Source organism: Oncorhynchus mykiss, chromosome 21 (genome assembly GCF_013265735.2).
Source record: "Oncorhynchus mykiss isolate Arlee chromosome 21, USDA_OmykA_1.1, whole genome shotgun sequence".
NCBI classification, from domain to species: domain Eukaryota; kingdom Metazoa; phylum Chordata; class Actinopteri; order Salmoniformes; family Salmonidae; genus Oncorhynchus; species Oncorhynchus mykiss.
The window spans coordinates 28,787,939-28,809,228 of NC_048585.1; the positions used below are offsets into that span (position 1 = coordinate 28,787,939).

The 21,290-nt window shown below is 44.6% G+C and overlaps 1 protein-coding gene and 1 non-coding gene across 5 annotated transcripts; both read left to right on the forward strand.

Moving 5' to 3' along the window:
* The first annotated feature begins 993 nt into the window (after positions 1–993).
* aebp2 (AE binding protein 2) lies at positions 994–19,769 on the forward strand. 4 transcript variants are annotated; one of them, XM_036957574.1, is made up of 8 exons: positions 994–1,659; positions 4,651–4,876; positions 5,362–5,469; positions 9,290–9,476; positions 9,961–10,085; positions 14,788–14,855; positions 16,553–16,666; positions 17,728–19,769. In XM_036957574.1, the coding sequence occupies exons 1-8, from the start codon at positions 1,154–1,156 to the stop codon at positions 17,738–17,740; spliced, it is 1,347 nt and encodes a 448-aa protein (XP_036813469.1). In that variant the 5' UTR covers positions 994–1,153; the 3' UTR covers positions 17,741–19,769. The 4 variants fall into 4 exon arrangements, with proteins under 4 accessions (XP_036813469.1, XP_036813467.1, XP_036813468.1 ...); XM_036957572.1 differs by having other exon boundaries at positions 995–1,659; positions 9,943–10,085; XM_036957573.1 differs by having other exon boundaries at positions 995–1,659; positions 4,651–4,867; positions 9,943–10,085.
* Positions 19,770–19,881: 112 nt separating this feature from the next.
* Positions 19,882–20,011, forward strand: LOC118943023. The gene has a single exon (XR_005038759.1).
* The last annotated feature ends 1,279 nt before the right edge of the window (positions 20,012–21,290 follow it).

Genomic DNA, 21,290 nt, shown 5'->3' on the forward strand with positions numbered 1-21,290 from the left:
TGTCACACTAGACGCAGCCAGGTCATCGACACAATAAGGTCAGTTACCTCCATTCACACCCTCTTGCCCCATCCTTCCGCCTTCTTCCCTTCCCCCTCCCTCCTCCTTTCGTGCTATGCCCATTTGCCAAACTTTGACAGACATTAGTGGTGATACTTCCATTATGTTAATGAGGCTCTGAATCTTTTGTGGTCCCTGTCTGTAGCACTCTGTGGATAAGTGGGTCTGGTTCCATTCCACTCCTTCCACTAGTTCCAACCCTTTCCATGCCTCCTACCTTGTAGTTCCTAATCCCTACCACCTTACGTATTTAGTATTTTATTAGGATCCCGTTAGATACTCTTCTTGGGGTCCACTGAATATCAGTCAGTGCAGACATTCCATCAAGTTCCAGCAATGGAGTCCAACTTGCACTGGACACTGGAATGGTCTCTTGAATGGCAATGCCTGTACTTGAAGAATCCATCACGGTCCCCTACCATACTTTTACAAGAGTAAGACCTGGAGGTCATGAAGAATTCATCACGGTCCCCTACCATACTTTTACAAGAGTAAGACCTGGAGGTCATGAAGAATCCATCACGGTCCCCTACCATACTTTTACAAGAGTAAGACCTGGAGGTCATGAAGAATCCATCACGGTCCACTACCATACTTTTACAAGAGTAAGACCTGGAGGTCATGAAGAAGATGAAATATATCCGCTTTGATGAATTTACATTAAAGTCTAGGCTTTATGCAAAAATGCAATTAACATAGGTTAGGCTTACTAATAGAATTGAGCACAGGTATGGTGGTAAGAATTGTTTAGATTTATGACTGGAACGTGTTACTGGGTGATGATTGACTTCAATTAAAGGGAAATATTAGGGCCAATGTTGTGTTTCTGGAGCACTTGTTTTTACATATATATACATATATAAATATATATAAATATATATATATATAAATATATATATATATATATATATATAAACCAATGTAACAATAGTTCTCTGAAACACGTGGAACGGTCCACAATGTGGGGGGCTACGTCATGGTTATGCCTCCTCCCCGTTGAACACCCGTGGTGAAGCAGCGCATGCTATTGGGAGGAAGAACCAACTTTGTGGGGTAGCCTACAACACAAAATAGCTTACTACGCGCTGTGAACATGGCTGCAGTTACAACCAACGGTACCGAACAAGACTCCACACCGACAAACGAGCAAAATGGAACATTGGACAAAGGAGAAACCGGGAATAAGAAGCAGGGCCCCACAGACTCGAAACAGGAACCGGGTGACAACAAGGACGGACCAGAAATGGACGTGAGCAACCGAGACAGCAAAGAGGAGAAGCATTCAGTCGCACTAGAAGTCGCAAAAGAATCGGTTTTGTCCACGGAAAATGGTAACAAAGAAGAACCGGCCTGTGAACTGTCTGAACCGGTTAAAAGTCCCGTGGAGGGAATCCCTGCGAGCAGCACCGAAACCGGGGAGAGCATCGTGGAGCTGAAACCAGAACAAAGAGAGGAGAGCGTGTCCTCGCCTCCCAGCTCGGACAAGACCAAAAGCGAGGAATCCACGGAGAAAACCGACCGCGGTATCAAAAGACGGGCCAGTGTGGAGATATCATCCTCGGATGGAGAACCTCTCAGTCGAATGGATTCGGAAGACAGGTCTGTGGATTACTAATACCCGACCAAATGTTGAATACAAAGCAACGCAGCAATGTTGCCAGCCAACTCTAACAATGATTCAATTTTAATAAGTTGTTTACGTTTGCTCAAGCTACATTGTTACAAGTTACACTCACTATCCTTGCAATTATGTAGCGTGGTGTGATATCTCCGTACTTTGTATTTTGCCAAACAGCAGTTTAGCATAACAATCGGGTTTGTTTTGCTACAATGCATCAGCACCCAATGCGCAATTATGCGTTATGGGCAGTTGACATGCATAGTTTTAACCGATAGTTGAATAGGCCTAAGTTTGCCTTCAGTTTACCATGGAATGGTTCCACGCTGCACGTACACCCGCTTCTGGACATCCTGTCCATGTATGGCCTGCATTGCCACCACGATGCTCATTGTGTAATACATCGCTACTATGAAACCAGGGTCAAAAAGAGACGTACCAGCAATATGAACATTTCAGACTTGATTTTATCTTGTGAACAAATTCAGTGAGTTAAGTAAGATTTTCCAAGTTGGCATGTATCCTTGACAAAAACATGTGTCCTTGAAAGTCCCATTAGTAATTTCACAGGTGTAGCACTGAGACAAAGAAACGAATCACTCACTAACAAGCCAACCAACAGGCCCCAGCTTTCATATGAAGGGTGGTGTTTAGGCACAGAGCTACTTCTAACATATCTATACACACACTCTTACAGACGTGTCAACTGGCTCACTGTGGTCACACAACACTTCATCGCCTTCTAGTTGGTTTGGCCATGTGGCTGGGTGGTGACTAGTTACAGGATGTCTGTGTTGAGATGAGTCCTTTATACACACACACACACACACAGGTTCTCACCCTCATGCACACAAGTGAATCACACACACACACACACACGTCTTTCTGAGATATTTAGATGTGTACCCAGAATTCCCCATTACAATATGTGAAATGGCCCAGATGGAACTTCCACTGCATCATAAACTAGTGCAGAAGAGAGAGCGAGTGAATCAGTTCATAGGTGTTCCAAATGACTAATGCTGTATGCAACTCACTACTCAACTCTGTTCCAATGCAACTTCAAATAATTGACTCTGGGTTATTGCGGCCCACCCAAAGCAGTGAGTTTGCCGATCTGATTGTCCCAACTCTATGGCGAACTCCAGTTACGTGTGTATGTCGTTGAACCCGACTCGTTGTGCATGTAACAATCGAAGTCAACACACAGACATGAACTATAGCACGAAGCATGCTAAAGTCCTGTGTCGATATAGGGTCCTATCAGCCAGGTACTAATACTACACACAGATCTGCCCCTGCGCATGCCGTCTGAATATCACTGGACGAGCCAACGGATCAGAACGATATACACATTTCCTATTCAAATGGAAACAGAGAAATCCATGATTTCACGCATACCCCGATGTCCACCCTTCTCCTTTTGCTACTAGAATAGTGGAATAATTCCCCCTTTCTGGATCCCGGTAGATTTCCTCGGTCTGTAGTCATGCGGCGACCTGTCGAGGGTAGCTAACAAAAGGAAACCCAGTGAGCACAAAGGCTGAAGTCCCTGTGTTGCTTCGGGAACTGAAGTGTAGTATCTGAAGGAGAGAGGATCCGATTTCCCCCCCCCCCTTCCCTCCCAACCCTCCTGTCATGGTGCGTTGCTTTGTCTGGCCGGGGCAGAATGGCCCGTAGTAAGAAAGGAGTGAATGGAGGAGAGAGCTCTGCTGTTTGGGCAGCTGCATGGTCTCAATGTAACTTTTGTTCCCCTTCTGGCACTGAGGACCTCAGGAACAGAGCAGGGGAGCAGCTGGAGGCAGGCAGCCTTACGAGGTGTGTGTGTTTGTCACCTTCTCTTCATTCAGTCCAACGTGGTAGCATTACTGAGTCACTAATGCTCTCTGAGAAGCTTTGTGTGGGTGTGAGGACGGAGAGGGATACTTCTACATCTCTAATGGCATGAGATTCAAATCCTCCATGGCACCCTCACATCCCTCCTTGTAGACCAGGCATATGAAGCATCATATGCCCCAGAGAAGTGAACACGCATAAACTATACTAATGGTGTGTTTATACCATGTGCCGACACTGCTCAGAGCTGTGTTGGCACATGCTATAAACACACTATATCACCATGATTTAGTGACTGAGGCTGTCCAAACCTATGACTAGAACAAACCGCAAGGCGCTACAGAGGGTAGTGCGTACGGCCCAGTACATCACCGGGGCCAAGCATCCTGCCATCCAGGACCTCTATCAGGTGGTGTCAGAAGAAGGCCAGTGACTCCAGCAACCCTAGTCAGACTGTTTTCTCTGTTAACGCACGGCAGGCGGTACCGGAGCTCTAGGTCCTAAAGGCTTCTTAACAGCTTCTACCCCCGAGCCATAAGACTGCTGAACAGCTAATTAAATGTCTTTATTGCCCCCCCCGACTCGCGGTTTATCTATGCGTAGTCACCTTACCGCTACCTACATGTACATATTACCTCAATGACCTTGACTAACCTGTACCCCCGCACATTGACTCGGTACCTGTACCCAATGTATATAGTCTCATTATTTTGTTGCTCCTATTTAAAAAAAAAAACGTTATTTAGTAAATATTTTCTCAACTTTCTTTGGTTAAGGGCGTGTAAGTAAGCATTTCACGGTAAGGTCTACACTGTTGTATTCGGCGTATGTGAAGAATAACATTTTGATTTGTTTTGTAGTGCAACAGATCTCTGTGCTGACCCCATCTCTCACTGTCCCTCCCCCTCTCACTGTCCCTCCCACTCTCACTGTCCCTCCCACTCTCACTGTCCCTCCCACTCTCACTGTCCCTCTCACTGTCCCTCTCCCTCTCACTGTCCCTCTCCCTCTCACTGTCCCTCTCACTGTCCCTCTCACTGTCCCTCTCACTGTCCCTCCCCCTCTCACTGTCCCTCCCCCTCTCACTGTCCCTCTCACTGTCCCTCCCCCTCTCACTGTCCCTCTCCCTCCCTCAGTATTAGCAGTACTCTGATGGACATGGAGAGCACAGCGTCCAGCGGGCGCTCCACACCTGCCATGATGAATGGGCACGGCCCTGCCACCACCACCCCGTCGGTGGGTAAGAGCGTGGCATACACCTGCTGCTGGGACCAATGCCAGCTCCTCTTTACCACCAGCCCAGACCTGGCTGAGCACATCAGGGGCGTGCACGTGGACGGACAACGAGGAGGGGTATGCAGTGTAGGAAAGCAACTTCCTAAATCTTCTGTCCTCTTGCCTGCTCACCATCTCCTATTCTTTCTACATCTCCTAGTTTTATGCCTCCACTCATCTTCTCCTCTTCCCCCTCTTCTCCACCACCACAGCCCTGTCTTCACAATATCAATCCCTTCCACTTCTCCATCTTGAAGATAATCCAAACATCCTGTGTTAAACTAACTCCAGATGAAAAGTACTGCTGTACACTATAGAGTCTGGCTGTATAAAAGACAGCTTGATGTTTTATCTCTCTTTGAACTTTAGGTTCAGAGAGGGGGCGGGGGTCAGTTTATGGGGGATTGAGTTTCTAGGTGCTTCTCCCAACTACTACAATTCTTGAGGATAGTAGGATTTCATAGGACATTTAGTCTCTTACATTGCATCTTGGGTAACTCATAAGAGCTAGGTTGCGAGTGACCTGTGAATATATATGTTTGTGTGTAACAGTGTTGCTGTCCTCTCACCAGGTGTTTGTGTGTCTGTGGAAGGGCTGCAAGGTGTATAACACCCCGTCCACCAGTCAGAGCTGGCTTCAGAGACACATGGTCTCACACAGTGGAGACAAACCATTCAAGGTGAGAAAACGCCCTCCTTTCTTCCATTTCACTGTCACACACATGACATCTAAGCACTGACTCTGCAAACCACATCCTCATGTCAGTGTCTTCACAAAGTTATTGATACCCCTTGACTTATTCCACATTTTGTGTTACAACCTGAATTTAAAATGGATTTGTTTGTTCTCTCACCCATCTACACACTACCCCATAATGGCAAAGTGAAAACAAGTTTTTATTGAAAATGAAGTACAGAAAAAGCTAATTTACAGAAGTATTCACACCCCTGAGTTAATGCATGTTAGAATCCGCTTTGGCAGCGACTGTAGCTGTCTTTCTGGGTAAATCTCTAAGAGCTTTGCACACCTGGATTGTACAATATTTTCACATTCTTTTGTTTTATTCTTCAAGCTCTGTCAAGGTTTTGGGGATCATTGCTAGACAGCCATTTTCAAGTCTTGCCATAGATTTTCATGCCAATTTATGTCAAAACTGTAACGAGGCCACTCCGGAACATTCAATGTCATCTTGGTAAGCAACTCCTGTGTATATTTGGCCTTGTGTTTTAGCTTATTGTCTCCCACTGAACCCGGTTTTCCTCTATGATTTTGCCTGTGCTTAGCTCTGTTTTGTTTATTTTTATCCTAGTCGATGACAAGCATTCCCATAACATGATGCAGCCACCGCCATGCCTGAAAATGTGATGTGGTTCTCAGTAATGTGTTGTGTTGGGTTTGCCCTAAACGTAATGCTTTGTATTCAAGACATAAAGTTAATTGCTTTCCCACATTCTTTGCAATTTTACTTTAGTGCCTTATTGCAAACAGAATGCATGTTTTGGCAATATTCTGTACAGGCTTCCCTTCTTTTCAGTCTGTCAATTAGGTTAATGTTGTGGAGTAACTACAATGTTGTTGAGATCCATCAGTGTTCTCCTATCACAGCCATTAAACGCTGTACCAGTTTTAAAGTCACCAATGGGCCGGCCTGAGCAGTTTCCTTCCTCTCCAGTAACTGAGTTTTTTTTTCGGAAGGATGCCTGTATCTTTGTAGTGACTGGTTCTGTTGATACACCATCCAAAGTGTAATTAATAACTTCACAATACTCGAAGGGATATTCATTGTCTGCTCTACCAATAAGTGCCCTTTGAGAGGCATTGCAAAACATCCCTGGTCTTTGTGGTTGAATCGGTGTTTGATATTCACTGCTCGACTTAGGGATATTAAAGAGAACTGTATGTGTGGAGTACAGAGATGAGGTAGTCATTCAAAAATCATGTTATTAAACACAGGCCATGCAACTTCAGTGATTTAAGCACATTTTTATTCCTTATTTAGTCTTGCCAATAACAAAGGGGTTGAATACTTATTGATGCAAGACATTTCCGCTTTCATTTTAAATGAATTAATTAGTAAACATTTAAAAAAAAACATAATTCCACTTGGACATTATGGGGTATTGTGTGTAGGCCAGTAAACACCAATTCTCAAATGAAGCCATTTGAAATTCAGGCTGTAGCACAACAAAATGTGTGAAAAGTTGAGGGGTGAATTCTTTCTGGAGGTCCCGTACCTGCTGTATGTACACGTCATGTGCTATAGGTTGTTCTAGTCTTGGAGAGCATTATAATCATTCTAAGACGAGGCATATCTGTCACACACTATCCTGTGTAAAGCTAATGCATGATATTCTATACTCAGGCCTACAGTTTCCACCACCATAACCTTTTTGAACTTTCATTGAAAAGGAAATCACCTAGATTTCCTCAAATGGAAAGACCAATACTATTATTATATACAGTTGAAGTCGTAAGTTTACGTACACTTAGGTTGGAGTCATTAACTAGTTTTTCAACCACTCCACACATTTCTTGTTAACTAACTATAGTTTTGGCAAGTTGGTTAGGACATCTACTTTGTGCATGACGCAAGTCATTTTTCCCACAATTGTTTACAGACAGATTATTTAACTTATAATTCACTGTATCACAATTCCAGTGGGTCAGAAGTTTACATACACTAAGTTGACTGTGCCTTTTAAACAGCTTGGAAAATTCCAGAAAATGTCATGGCTTTATAAGCTTCTGATAGGCTAATTGACATCATTTGAGTCAATTGGAGGTGTACCCGTGGATGTATTTCAAGGCCTACCTTCAAACTCAGTAGCTTGACATCATGGGAAAATCTAAATAAATATTTTTGGAGAAATGTCCTCTTGTCTGATGATATAAAAATAGAACTGTTTGGCCATGATGACCATTGTTATGTTTGGAGGAAAAGGGGGGAGGCTTGCAAGCCGAAGAACACCATCCCAACTGTGATTTGCTGCAGGAGGGACTGTTGCACTTCACAAAATAGATGGCATCATGAGGCAGGAAAAATATCTGGATATATTGAAGCAACATCTCAAGACATCAGTCAGGAAGTTAAAGCTTGGTCGCAAATGGGTCTTCCAAATGAACAATGACCCCAAGAATACTTACAAAGTTGTGGCAAAATGGCTTAAGGACAACAAAGTCAAGATGTTGGCGTGGCCATCACAAAGCCCTGACCTCAAACCTATAGAAAATGTGTGGGCAGAACTGAAAAAGCATGTGTGAGCAAGGAGGCCTACAAACCTGACTCAGTTACACCAACACTGTCAGGAGGAATGGGCCTAAATTCACCCAACTTATTGTGGGAAGCTTGTGGAAGGCTGCCCAACACGTTTGACCCAAGTTAAACAATTTAAAGGCAATGCTACCAAATACTAATTGAGTGTATGTAAACTTCTGACCCACTGGGAATGTGATGAAAGAAATAAAAGCTGAAGTAAATCATTCTCTCTACTATTATTCTGACATTTCTCATTCTTAAAATAAAGTGGTGATCCTAACTGACCTAAAACGGGGTATTTTTACTAGGATTAAATTACCCGTGGATGTATTTCAAGGCCTACCTTCAAACTCAGTAGCTTGACATCATGGGAAAATCTAAATAAATATTTTTGGAGAAATGTCCTCTTGTCTGATGATATAAAAATAGAACTGTTTGGCCATGATGACCATTGTTATGTTTGGAGGAAAAGGGGGGAGGCTTGCAAGCCGAAGAACACCATCCCAACTGTGATTTGCTGCAGGAGGGACTGTTGCACTTCACAAAATAGATGGCATCATGAGGCAGGAAAAATATCTGGATATATTGAAGCAACATCTCAAGACATCAGTCAGGAAGTTAAAGCTTGGTCGCAAATGGGTCTTCCAAATGAACAATGACCCCAAGAATACTTACAAAGTTGTGGCAAAATGGCTTAAGGACAACAAAGTCAAGATGTTGGCGTGGCCATCACAAAGCCCTGACCTCAAACCTATAGAAAATGTGTGGGCAGAACTGAAAAAGCATGTGTGAGCAAGGAGGCCTACAAACCTGACTCAGTTACACCAACACTGTCAGGAGGAATGGGCCTAAATTCACCCAACTTATTGTGGGAAGCTTGTGGAAGGCTGCCCAACACGTTTGACCCAAGTTAAACAATTTAAAGGCAATGCTACCAAATACTAATTGAGTGTATGTAAACTTCTGACCCACTGGGAATGTGATGAAAGAAATAAAAGCTGAAGTAAATCATTCTCTCTACTATTATTCTGACATTTCTCATTCTTAAAATAAAGTGGTGATCCTAACTGACCTAAAACGGGGTATTTTTACTAGGATTAAATGTCATGAATTGTGAAAAACTGAGTTTAAATGTATTTGGCTAAGGTCTATGTAAACTTCCGACTTCAACTGTATGTAAGTGCTCTTGTGTAAGATATCTACTAGTCTGTATTCTCACCGGTGTTGTCTCTGTTTCCATCAGTGTGTGGTGGGGGGTTGCAATGCCACTTTTGCCTCCCAGGGGGGGCTGGCACGCCACGTACCCACCCACTTCAGCTCCCAAAACTCCAACAAGCTGGCCAATCAGGGCAAGATGAAGGAGGATTCACCTTCGAAAGCGGGGCTTAACAAGAGGCGGAAACTCAAGAATAAACGCAGGAGGTCTTTACGTACGTATCCGAGAAACACACACATATAAAAACACACAATACACAATACACACACAGCATACGTCTTATTATCCTTGTGGGGGACCCTAAAATGGATTTCCATGAAATCCTATTTTCTCTAATTGTTCATTTAATTTTAACCGTAAACCTAAACCTAATTCTAAAATAGTCTTTGTCCTCTGGGACTTTTTGGAATTTCTGGTACCCACGAGGATGGTAATCTAAGCGCGCGCGCACAAATGCAAGCATGTGTACACATACACAGATATGCAGGCACACACTCAATCATACAAACAATCAACCACCTACTCGCTGATCAGGTTGCCTGGCTTTCAAACCAAGCGTCTTAACCAATCGGGTGGTGGGAAACGTTTTGATGAATATCTACGAGGGTCAGATCCATCTGATTGGCTAATCACCTCTGACCTATGAACCTCAGTTTAATGCTCCCCCTCTCTCACCCCAGTGTGTTCTGTCCCTCCAGCACGACCTCACGACTTCTTTGATGCCCAGACCATGGATGCTATCAGACACCGGGCCATCTGCCTCAACCTGGCTACACATATAGAGAGCCTGGGCAACGGACACAGTGTGGTGTTTCACAGCACGGTTAGTAGTAGCACACACTCACCATCACCGTCGTCTACCACAGCATGGTCAGGGATCCAGCTGCAGCAGACCATGCAGGGTCCTGCACACACACGCTGTACTTCACTGTTCAGACAGCAGAGGGCGCAGCAGGCCTACAGTATTACGGTCTCCGCTGTATAGAGGAGTTTGTCTTTTTAAATTTCTACCTTTATTTAAGCTGGGAGTCATGCTGAGACCACGGTCTCTTTCGCAGATGAGGCCTTGCATGAACACATCGATTACACAACCATTACACCATTAAACATATCTATCTGTACACACGTCAATTACACAATACACGACAAGTAAATCGCAATCATATGAAACAAACACATTCTTCAGTAAAAAGGCTCTCTAACATCTGCCCGAGTTTCCCTAGAGGCACCAACTCTAACTTTAAGGACTTTAGGAGATTATTCCACGAGGCGCAATAAACTAAAAACAGATGTACCTAATTGGGTTGAGATTGAAGAGCCCTCCAGGGTTAGACATCCCTGAGTCCGGGTCTGGTTACTTGTCAGTCTGAAGTTTAACAATGAGGTAAGGTATGATGGAAGTTTATGCAAGAGGGCTCTATAGACCAAAAAAAAGAGAGCGCAATGCATCGATCTGCGAGACTTCACAGCGGGCCAGCCTACTTTCTGATACAAACTGCAGTGATGTGTACGGAACCTATCGCCCGTAACAATGCACTGTGGTCAACTGTGTGCAACGGCTTCAGTACCGTGGCAACAGCGTTCATATAGATGATATCGCCATAGTCAATAACCGGCATGAATGTTTGACAGGATGATTTGTTTTTCTGCTGTTTAACAAAAGACAGGAACCTGGCCCTATAGAAGAAGCCTATTTGAATTATTCATTTCGTTAATCCAGATGCTCAGATATTTATTCGAGTGGAGACGATCAATGAGGGCACCATCCAAAGTATTAGGGGTGTCACAGTTCATCAAACCCACGGTTTGGTAGGTTTTGGGGTTCACGGTTCAGTTTCAATACAGCAGGGGAAAATGTAAGTTCCATTCACAATATTTCTGTCATTCTGTTGTGGCAGGATTGTTATTTTGGTCCTCTCAAGTTTCCACTCTGATGCTGCATTGGTCACCTTCTGGGAGGTGGGAATGTATTCGTTGTTTAGTCATAAATAGCAGTTGGACGCATTCATGTGATTTGAACTCGTTGAGAAACGCCAGTGGCTAATGGCCTACAAGCTCTATCAACCATAAACTAAAAGTGCATGTAAAAAAAGAACGGTTTTTTTCAGCAAACCACAATAGATTGCTTTTTTTAATAAATGTTTTCTTCCATTGAACTGCCAAATGCTGTTAGAGGCCATTTCCTTAGCAGGTGACGTCTGTGGTAATCATGTGGGAGAAGTGTGTGCTTCAGATCATTGACAAGTTTCCCACAAGTAAGTACCAGTTGGAGGGCCATTCAAGTGGGGTTTTCCCCAGTCGTATGTGGTAAATTCCCACTTGGTTACGAACACACCATGACACGGTCTCCTTCGGTGCCCTGATGCACAGTTGTGATGCTCATAAAGGGGAGTGTCTGTAGCACGATTTCATCTCCTATTCCAGGGTAATGTGATGGGCTGTCACTGTGAAGTATGCGCAAGCCAATTCATTCTGAACTTCGTTTTTTGGCTTGCTTATATCGAGCGGGTACAACCTGTTTGCTTAAATTGGTGCAGGAGGGAAGTTCGCAACGTGGCTTAAAAGCACTTTCACAAGGCGCTGAAACCTCCCTATTCTCAATCACCGTGAATCGGTGCATATCCGTGGTTATAAAGCAAAGACTGTAAAACAAATATAAACACAACCTACCTATGGCTCTTGTAATTTCTTTGGCCCGGTCAGAATCAGCTGCCACGGAATGCTTGAAATGCAGAGGTGAGACGATGTGTTTCTGTCTTGCTCCGTGTACCTCGGGTGATGTCGGAGTAAATGTGTCAACAACATTTGAGGTGTTGGCAGCTGCGTAGGCTATTTCTGTTGAGCGTGGTGACATACGGTTAACGTTTGACCACCACGTTCTGTCCGTCTCCGTTTAATCTGCTGGGAAGCCTAAAAGCTCCTAAACTGGAGATGTAAACGATTGTTGATGATCCTCCAGTTCTGATTCCGTCTGCATAGGTGCTCGTTTGAACGGAATAGCCTGAAATGTTTTGTTTCAGCTCAGATTTTCTCAAGCGGCAAAGGCCTGCTACGCAGCGTATGCATAGCCTAAAGACGTAGTTTTAAAAATGTTGTATTGTTGTTTTTATGTAGTCAATTCGGGTTCAGTGCGACCGAATCGAGGTCCCTGGACCGAATGGTTCGGTACGAATAAGTGTACCATTACACCCCTACAAAGTACTTATGCATAAATCTTCTGATTTTTATGTGATTTGGAAAAGAACATGTCCTTGGTTTTACCTGCATTATTAAGTACCAATGTCAGTTCAACAAATGCTTTCTGGGGGGAATAGAGGCAGATTGACACTCACAGAGCCTGGTCAGTTGTGGGGTTAATGGCATACACCACAGTGTCATCTGCATACAGGTGAATGTATTTTTTTAACAGATAAATGATCTTGTTAATAATGTGAAAATAACCAGAGCAAGAATCCATCCCGTAGGACTCCATTTGTTATGTGGTGTAAATAGACACGGTATACTTTTTACAGCAGCAATATGTAACTTTTTAGGTGACCCAACCAAATTCACATAGAAATGTGAGTTGTAGATCTGTCATTCTCGTTGAAAGCAAGTCGACGAAGTGGTGTGTACATATATATGTGCTTTATTTCTATGCTTTCCGCTAAGTTTTGTTTTTTGCGTCTTACTTTAGGTTTTGTACAACTGCATCAAACAACTGAAAATACAATGTTTTTGGTTATGGTGAATATATTTGACAGTGGTTTAGATGGTAGTGATGCTCTACACTTTGGTTCCATGCCCCTTTAATGAAACTGCTAATAAAGGAAATTAGGCAAACTTAGAATTTTAGCAATCAGGAAATGGCGGAGTGGTTTCTGCGTAGTGCATATTTTAAAATCATTTTCAAACCAGCTACACGCAGCCTGGAAATGGGGCGCTAATTATTTAGGTCTCACGCGTCACCATCTTTTGAAGGGACAGTAATGTGGGCCACTTTCCAGACCTTGGGGACGGCAGCAGAAATAATTGTAAGGTAAAACGTGTTAAAAGATTCTACAATCAGAAAGCTGCAGCAAGAAAGGATCAAGTAAATCAGCCCCAGTGTTTTTGTTTGTTTCTTTACAGTGATCTTCCTCGTGGCGTCTAGCACATCACAGGTAGAAAGTTGTTGAAATGAAAACAAAGATTCACTAGAGCAAACTAGAGGCTGGGAGAGGGGCAGGCAGTCGACTGGCTCCCCAGGGTCAATTAAACCACCATTTATTTCAAATAAAAAGCCCGCTGAGATTAAATGCTGATTTAAAAGCATCACAATCTCATTTTTCTCAGTAATAATACCAGAGTCTGACACAACTTGTTTTCCAAAATTGACGTATTACCAGCAGTCTGGTTTAAACTCTCATGAGTTAGTGTGTGCAGTATTGAGTCCTGCGGAAAATGAAGGGCCCAGCCAGGGAATAACAGACTCCCATGCCCCTTTTTAATTAAACTGCTAATAAGGGAACTGCCAGCAACCCTCCCACGAAACACACGCACTGCTCTGACGTACATGCCAGAGTCCAGACCCAGCCAGGCCTGTTGTTGGAGCCGCTTAGAAAACAGACCCCTACGCCGCTCTCTTCCCTCACCCCTCCACCCTCCATCTCTCCCCTACACATGCAGTTGGAGTGCTTCTACCAGTATTATCTCAGAGAAATCAAGAGAGCGAGAGACGGCGTAGGAGCCCAGCAGTTGCCTGACGACTCCAACTGAATTCTTCCGCTGCTCTGTTCACTTCAGTCTGAGACTGCCATCATTGAAGTAGTTTGTGGTGATGTCAAAACAGTCATCAGCCATTTGGATTGTCTCTAATCAGAGTATCAAAGCCAATTTACATTTTCAAAACACTGTTTTACCCACGTGTGTTACAACCCCATCAATTTCTGGGACCAATCAGAAATTGTCAGGGAGATACTCTGATCCAGACTCATTGCAGAGAAGGAATTGACGGCCGTGGGCGTGGCGTAGCATTTGGCTGAAGCAAGGCCATTGGGTAGCCCGGCAAACCCGGCAGGCCTTGTCTACGCCAAAGCTATAAGCAAATAAAACCCTGAGAGTCTAGTGTAACGCCTTTTCACGCTGTAACTAGCTACTTTCTGTGTGTGTGTGTGTGTGTGTGTGTGTACACATATCCGTCTGTGTGTTTCTAAAGATAAATAGCATTCCTAGTCTTCACCTTGGTCCAGGGTCACACACTCACGAACTGTGGCATGGACTAATGTCAGTCAGGGAGCTGTATTGTTCCTACCACAGGGTGTGTGTGTAGGTTTAGCGGCTGGACTGGCGTCTTCAGGCCAGTGAGGTACGTCTGCAGAGTGGGAGGGAGGACAGATTGACTCTGGCTCAATTAGACTGGAACCAGGTGTCTCATTCCTTTTACTGACTTGCCGTCAGCATCACACCTTCGGTTAGGGATGGTGTGTGTCTCCAGTATGAACTCATGTTGTTTTCCAATGTCTCTGTTACTGGGTGGTGTCTTGACTCTCTTCTTCTGTCTCTAGGTAATAGCGAGGAGGAAGGAAGATTCTGGGAAGGTTAAAGTCCTCCTCCACTGGACTCCTGAGGACATGTAAGTTGCCCTCTTCTCCACCCTCTCTTCCCCACATCCTGCTCTTCATCTCTCTCCTGTTGGCAGACACAAGGCCACAGTCCTCTTCTCTCACCTCGCTCCCTTTTCTCTCCTGTACTACTGGCAAGCAGAGGGTTACCCTCCTCTCTTCCTATCCTTCTCCTCCCCTGCTCTGTAAATGTCAGCAGGCGTTTAGTGGTGGTTAGACAGTTTGTCCTGTGGTTGGAGGCAGGCAATCACATGTCACCGCACCCCACACAAACACACACAGGATACCTAGGTTAGTGTCTCCTCCATCCAGAAGGGTCAGTGATCTGGATGGGTTCCCTCATCTCATGGGAGCTACCCTGTGGTCTCTCTCGCCATTTATTTCCCTTCATCCCTTCCTCTAACTCTTTCTCTGCTCCTTTTGCCCGCATCAGTGGCCCAGTTTAGAGCATTAAGGACCAAGCGCTCGCCGGTCTTTCCCCCCTGACTAGCATAACAGCTATCCTAACCAGCTACATGCGTTTCAGACTTGAATATTGTAAGTTAGCTATGTAGTTAGCATAGTATATTATCAGACAAATTATTGAAGGTAAGGAGACAAGGAGAGGAAGTCACTTCAGACTATTGAGCCGCAGCCCTCCTCGTCATTAGTCTCTCAGCCAGAGGAACGGGCTGTCAGCTCAACTCTGCTCTGTCTAAAACCCCTCTCCCCGAGAACTCATCTCCGATAGAAACAACTTTCTGGGTCAGGAAACGGGCTAAAAGCCAAAACGACGCTCGCTTTCGCGGTACATGTCCAAAATAAACCTCTCGTTGGAATTTTTGGGAGGAGGAGGAGCAAGAGACGTATTGCAGCACTCGTTTCAGAAGCTGTGAGGGGTTTTTGGTTAAGAGTTGGATATGTCTCTCTAAGGACCATGTTGCTGTTAAAGCAACCGTCACCCACACTACCATGGAGAATGTCTAACAGATGTTGTAGTCACTCCTACTGTAGCTCTCAGCTACAGGGTTACAGCAGCACCCTATGTACACAGTCCTCTGTGCAGCGAGCATTGTATTTGCTGTGATTTTAAACCGTAACAGGAGACAGCTGAGGCCTTGCCCTCTCGGTCTCCTACCATGTTATTGGGTGCTTTTCTGCTGTTTTTGTTTTGGCTCTGTCTACTTGTTCGTCCCTTTGCAAGGGTACGGTCGCCTCTCGCTTCTCCATTTCTTTATCACCACTCTCTTCTCCTTTCATCCACTATCCAACCCTCTTTCTTCCTTTCCTCCCCCTGGGGCTTTCATCTGCCCCTCTCTGAATCTGTGATCTATAGCCAAGCAGTCTGCTAATGATGAACCAAGCACTGCTCATTCACATCTCCCCAACACTCTACCCCGGGGTGCTTTCCTGGTGACGCTCACAGTGGCAGGAGTAGAGGGGCCCAGTACTGGTATTGATCCTCTCCCATTGTTTCCCACAGATAACACCTAAATACACTGTTTAGTTAGACAATGCTTTAGGAAGCATGCATGTGTACCACTGCAATCTCTTCTTAACCCGTTTCTAAGCTGATGCCAGTCAGACACCAGCTTGGAGGCAACGGAACCAATTGCAAGACTGGATTTGTACTGACTCATCTCTTCCCCCTCTCTCTATCTCTCTCTCCTCCTTTTCTCACTTTCTCTCTCCTCCTTCCCTCTCACTTTCTCTCTATCCCTCTCGCCAGACTTCCTGATGTGTGGGTGAATGAGAGTGACCGGCCGCAGCAGAAGACCAAGGTGGTCCATCTCTCCCAGTTGCCCCAGGACACACACGTACTGCTGGACCCCAACATATACAGGTGTGTGTGTGCGTGCATGCACTGAAGGGGGTGTAGGTTGCCAAATCTTGAGGCAGAGACCATTAGGGCTAATCATTAACTCTCCAAATAGTGTGCGTGCCTGTGGACGTGCACATAACTCATACGTTGGTTGACTCACAACAGCAGCAATGTGAGCATAGCTACCACAGCCGGTTTGTTTTCCTAGACTCAGTACTGGCCCAGTGATCCCCGGGGGCCAGTGCTACTCTGTTTACCCAGCTAATGAATGATGGCTACATTCTGCCTGTAATAGATGGCCATGCAGCACAGAGCTAAATATGAATGCCCAATGGCTGTGGAGAGATGTGATCCTGAACCCCACGTCAGCCTTTGCGTGCTGCTTTCGAGTTTGTATTACCTAGAAACAAAATCTCTTAAGTCTTTCCTCCCTTGTATTCTTCCAAGCAGCATTGTAAATGCTTTATAGGCAAAGTGAAGAAGGTATGGTTCCCTGAGGAATGGTGAGAGGAGGAATCCTGACATGCCTGCCATTCAGTAGGGGCAGGTTAAGGTGTGCTGTCGTTGTGATTTGTGTGTCAGGAGTCGTCTGAGAAGTACAGCTTTCAAGATTCAGGAATGATGTGACTGCTATTTATTTCCCTACCAGGTGGCGCCAGTCACTGTTGTCAGCCAGTAGAAAATACTGCGCTGTAGACGAAGCATTCCACCCCTTTTCTTGCATCTTACGTGTCATCCCCTGCTGTGGACCTTTCTGACCACTACGATACCTCTCATCACCACTCCCCTGATCAATCAGATTTTAAAAAAAAATGTTATAATCTTGTTTTTAAATATTTTTATTCTCATAAGCCTTTATTACACCTGTACGATCATTTCCACGGTTACAGACTGGCTTTGTTTTTGATGAAGTGTTCGGCATCCTCCCATAGTTCTGTAAAACCCTCGGTAGAATGTAAAACATTCTGTGTATGTAGAGGAATGCTAACATTACACAAATGACTGTGGGTGGAGGTGGACCGTGTTAGAAATCATGATATGCATAACTGTACACTAATGAAAAGTGCTGCCTGTCGTTACAGGATGTTCTTCTAGAGACTAAGAACAATCAATCAAGAGACTTCGAAGGAGCCTGCTGATATCACCTCTCATAGGAAGTCTCTGTCTTGTCTTGTCTGGACAGGAGTGAAAACCAGAGATTTCAGTACCTCTTATTTCCCCCTTTTTTTCTTGGTTCAATTTCTGCTCTTTTCACTTTCTTTTCAAATTCCTCCAAATGACAGACATTTAGTATTTGTTTTTAATGGTTTCTGAAAATACACAGTAGTGTGTGGACACCCCTACAAATTAGCAGATTTGGCTATTTCAGCCACACCCATTGCTGACAGATGTATTAAATTGAGCACACAGCAATGCAATCTCCATAGACAAACATTTGCAGTGGAATGGCCTTACTGAAGAGCTCAGTGACTTTCAACATGGCACCGTCATAGGATGCCACCTTTCCAACAAGTCAGTTTTCTGCCCTGCTAGAGCTGTCATGGTCAGCTGTACGTGCTTTTATTGTGAACTGGAAATGTCTAGGATCAACAACGGCTCAGCCGTGAAGTGGTAGGCCACAAAAGCTCACAGAATGGGAGTGCTGAAGCACATATTGTGTAAAAATCATCTGTCCTCGGTTTCAGCACTCACTACGGAGTTCCAAACTGCATCTTGACGCAACATCAGCACAATAACTGTTTGTTGGGAGTTTCATTAGTGGGTTTCCATGACCCGAGCAGCTGCACACAAGCCTAAGATCACCATGCGCCAAGCCAAGCATTGGCTGGTGTAAAGCTCGCCACCATTGGACTCTGGCGCAGTGGAAACGCGTTCTCTGGAGTGATGAATCACGCTTCACCATCTGTCAGTCCGACGGCCAAATCTAGGTTTGGCGGATGCCAGGAGGACGCTACCTGCCCAAACGCATAGTGCCAACTGTAAAGTTTGGAGGAAGAATACTTTTTTCATGGTTTAGGCTAGGGCCCTTAGTTCCAGTGAAGGGAAATCTTAACCTTACAGCATACGATATTCTAGACGATATGTGCTTCTAACTTTGTGGCAACAGTTTGGGGAAGGCCCTTTCCTGTTTCAGCATGACAATGCCCGCATGCACAAAGCGAGGTCCATACAGAAATGGTTTGTCGAGATCAGTGTGAAATAACTTGACTTGCCTGCCCAGTGCCCTGACCTCAACTCAATCGAACCTTTGGGATGAATTGGAACGCCGACTGCGAGCCAGGCCTCATCGGCCAACATCCGTGCCTGCCCGACCTCACTAATGCGCTTGTGGCTGAATGGAAACAAGTCCCCGCAGCAATGTTTCAACATCTAGTGGAAAGCCTTCCCAGAAGACTGGAGTCTGTTATAGCAGCAAAGGGGGGGACCAACTCCATAGTAATGCCCACGATATTGGAATGAGATGTTCGACGAACAGGTGTCCACATACTTTTGGTAATGTAGGCCAAATGTATTATATACTAGGTGCTAAACATTTGAGCATTTAGGTGGGTGCTTTTGTAAGTTTAAGGTAGTACAACTAGACTACGAGCTTAACAGCACAGTTACTTGATGTTGTAGAGAAACTTGTCTTTGTAAATACTCCTGGAGATTGGTAATATATTTTTATACCTGGAAATTGTACTGTAGAGGATTTATTATTTCTGCTCCAATGTTTTTAAAATGTTTTAAACTGTAATAATTGTACATAATGCAATAGGAAAATAGTTTTGACGGACGATATCAATTCCTTATTTCTTTAAAGGCTGTTTAAGTAGACCCGGTGTTTGTCTGACACTAGCTGGGTAACTTTTACCCTCGCAGCTTCTGATGGTCACGATGACGAGGGAGTTGTAAGGTGTATGTGTTTATCTTTGTGCTGCTGGCAATAGTCAACAACAGTATTAACCCCTCTCCAGTCTTCTGTCAGACTGGCTAGCTAACCCTCTGCATGTTAGTGTCCACAGGGATTAGAGACGATCGTGTTGAACTATACAGTAGGAACTGTTCTTCGCGGTCTGTCTATGGAGGTCCATTTATAACGTGGCATCACGGGTCTTTTGAAATAAAATGTTTTCAATAAAAACCTGTTCTCTTATAATTGCCTCTGACATGAGGCAGTGGCTTGGTTGGACCAGTGATTAAGAAGACACTGCACAATGTTCAAACGGGTTGTCGGTTCGAATCCGGCGGAGATTGTGGTTGTTCAGTTAAAGTTGCAGTACTGAGCAGTGTACTGTTGACCATGACACCACACATAGTGATACTGGTGCTCACCGACAGGACCTAGCAAGTTATTGGGCTCCCTGTGCGATGGTTCCATACACATTCTATGGCTTGGTTGGTAGAGCATGGTTCGCTGTCTCTCTGGCCTGGTTTGTGAGTGCTGTTCTGGGGTTATTCTTTAGCTGGTTCAGGCTGTGTACCAGGCCTGTGTGTTGATCCAGAGCAGGGCTGTTGTGGTGTTTGGGAGGCTGTGTAACAGGCTTGTTTGGGAGGAATGCTGGGGCTGTAGGGGCATCTGGGACTGATTTGCTGAGCAGATTCGTGAGCGTAGTGCGGACGGACCTATGACACACCCAATAAAAGTCATCCTAGAGCATCGGCTGTGTGCGTTGTTGAATGCATTTCATTTGGACAGGGATGTGACGCATGTCCCAACACACACGACCGTCCACAGTGAACTGAGAAGTCAGATTAGAGCATGTTATTTACATCTAGGCCAAGTGCAACTGATAATTGAAGTGATCAATGACCGCTGACATCGCCGCTGGAATATTGAGGTATGGAACAACAAAACATTGATCAAAAACAATATTAGCAATATCAGTCCACTCTGAATCCACTCTGGGCCTTACAATAACATCATGAAGCCTCCAGGCTAGCGCTAATCTATCGATCATTTTTCACCCACTGACAAGATCTGGCATTAGGTTTGTTAGTGTTACATGATAAATGTCATCTGGTGGTGACTGAAATCCGTAGACAAAAATATGAATAGAAAACAGATGAAAGCGGGTTATGCTTCTGCCGACGTGCCAGATTCCTACTGAGAATGTATTGGATCAATCACTTCTTTATGAATCAGTATATTACTTGCTAGTTATCCAACAACTTTGACATGTCGGGTGCAAGTTGGGAAGGAAGAAAAATGTTAAAAAATATCCCTTTCCAGATTTTTGGCTATGAATAGTACTGTCGAGATCAAGAATTTAGGTCTTATATCAAGAGCAAAGGCAATAACGTAGAACCCTAAAATCAGTTCTGGGATCTTTTTCTCGGGCCTCCATTCCAAATGGTTTCAAAATATGAATGCTGGCAGAAAGCATTCAGGGTCGAGTTAGTCTGGAACAGTTTCTTCGCTCTCCCTAGAAAGATCCTAGCCATTTCATTATTCCGTAACTATGGCTGTGGTGATAAGGTCAGCTGTGGTTTGCAGTAGCCTGAAATTCTAGAATAGTTATTGGGGGAAAAGCAGGAGCCACATAATCCAGAGTGGTTTCGGGTGATGGACAGTGGTCACGGATCTAGGCTAACGCAGACGCCAGCACATTGTGACATTGTAGCCTCTTGTAAGGCAAAGTGGACCAAATGTGTGGCTCATTCT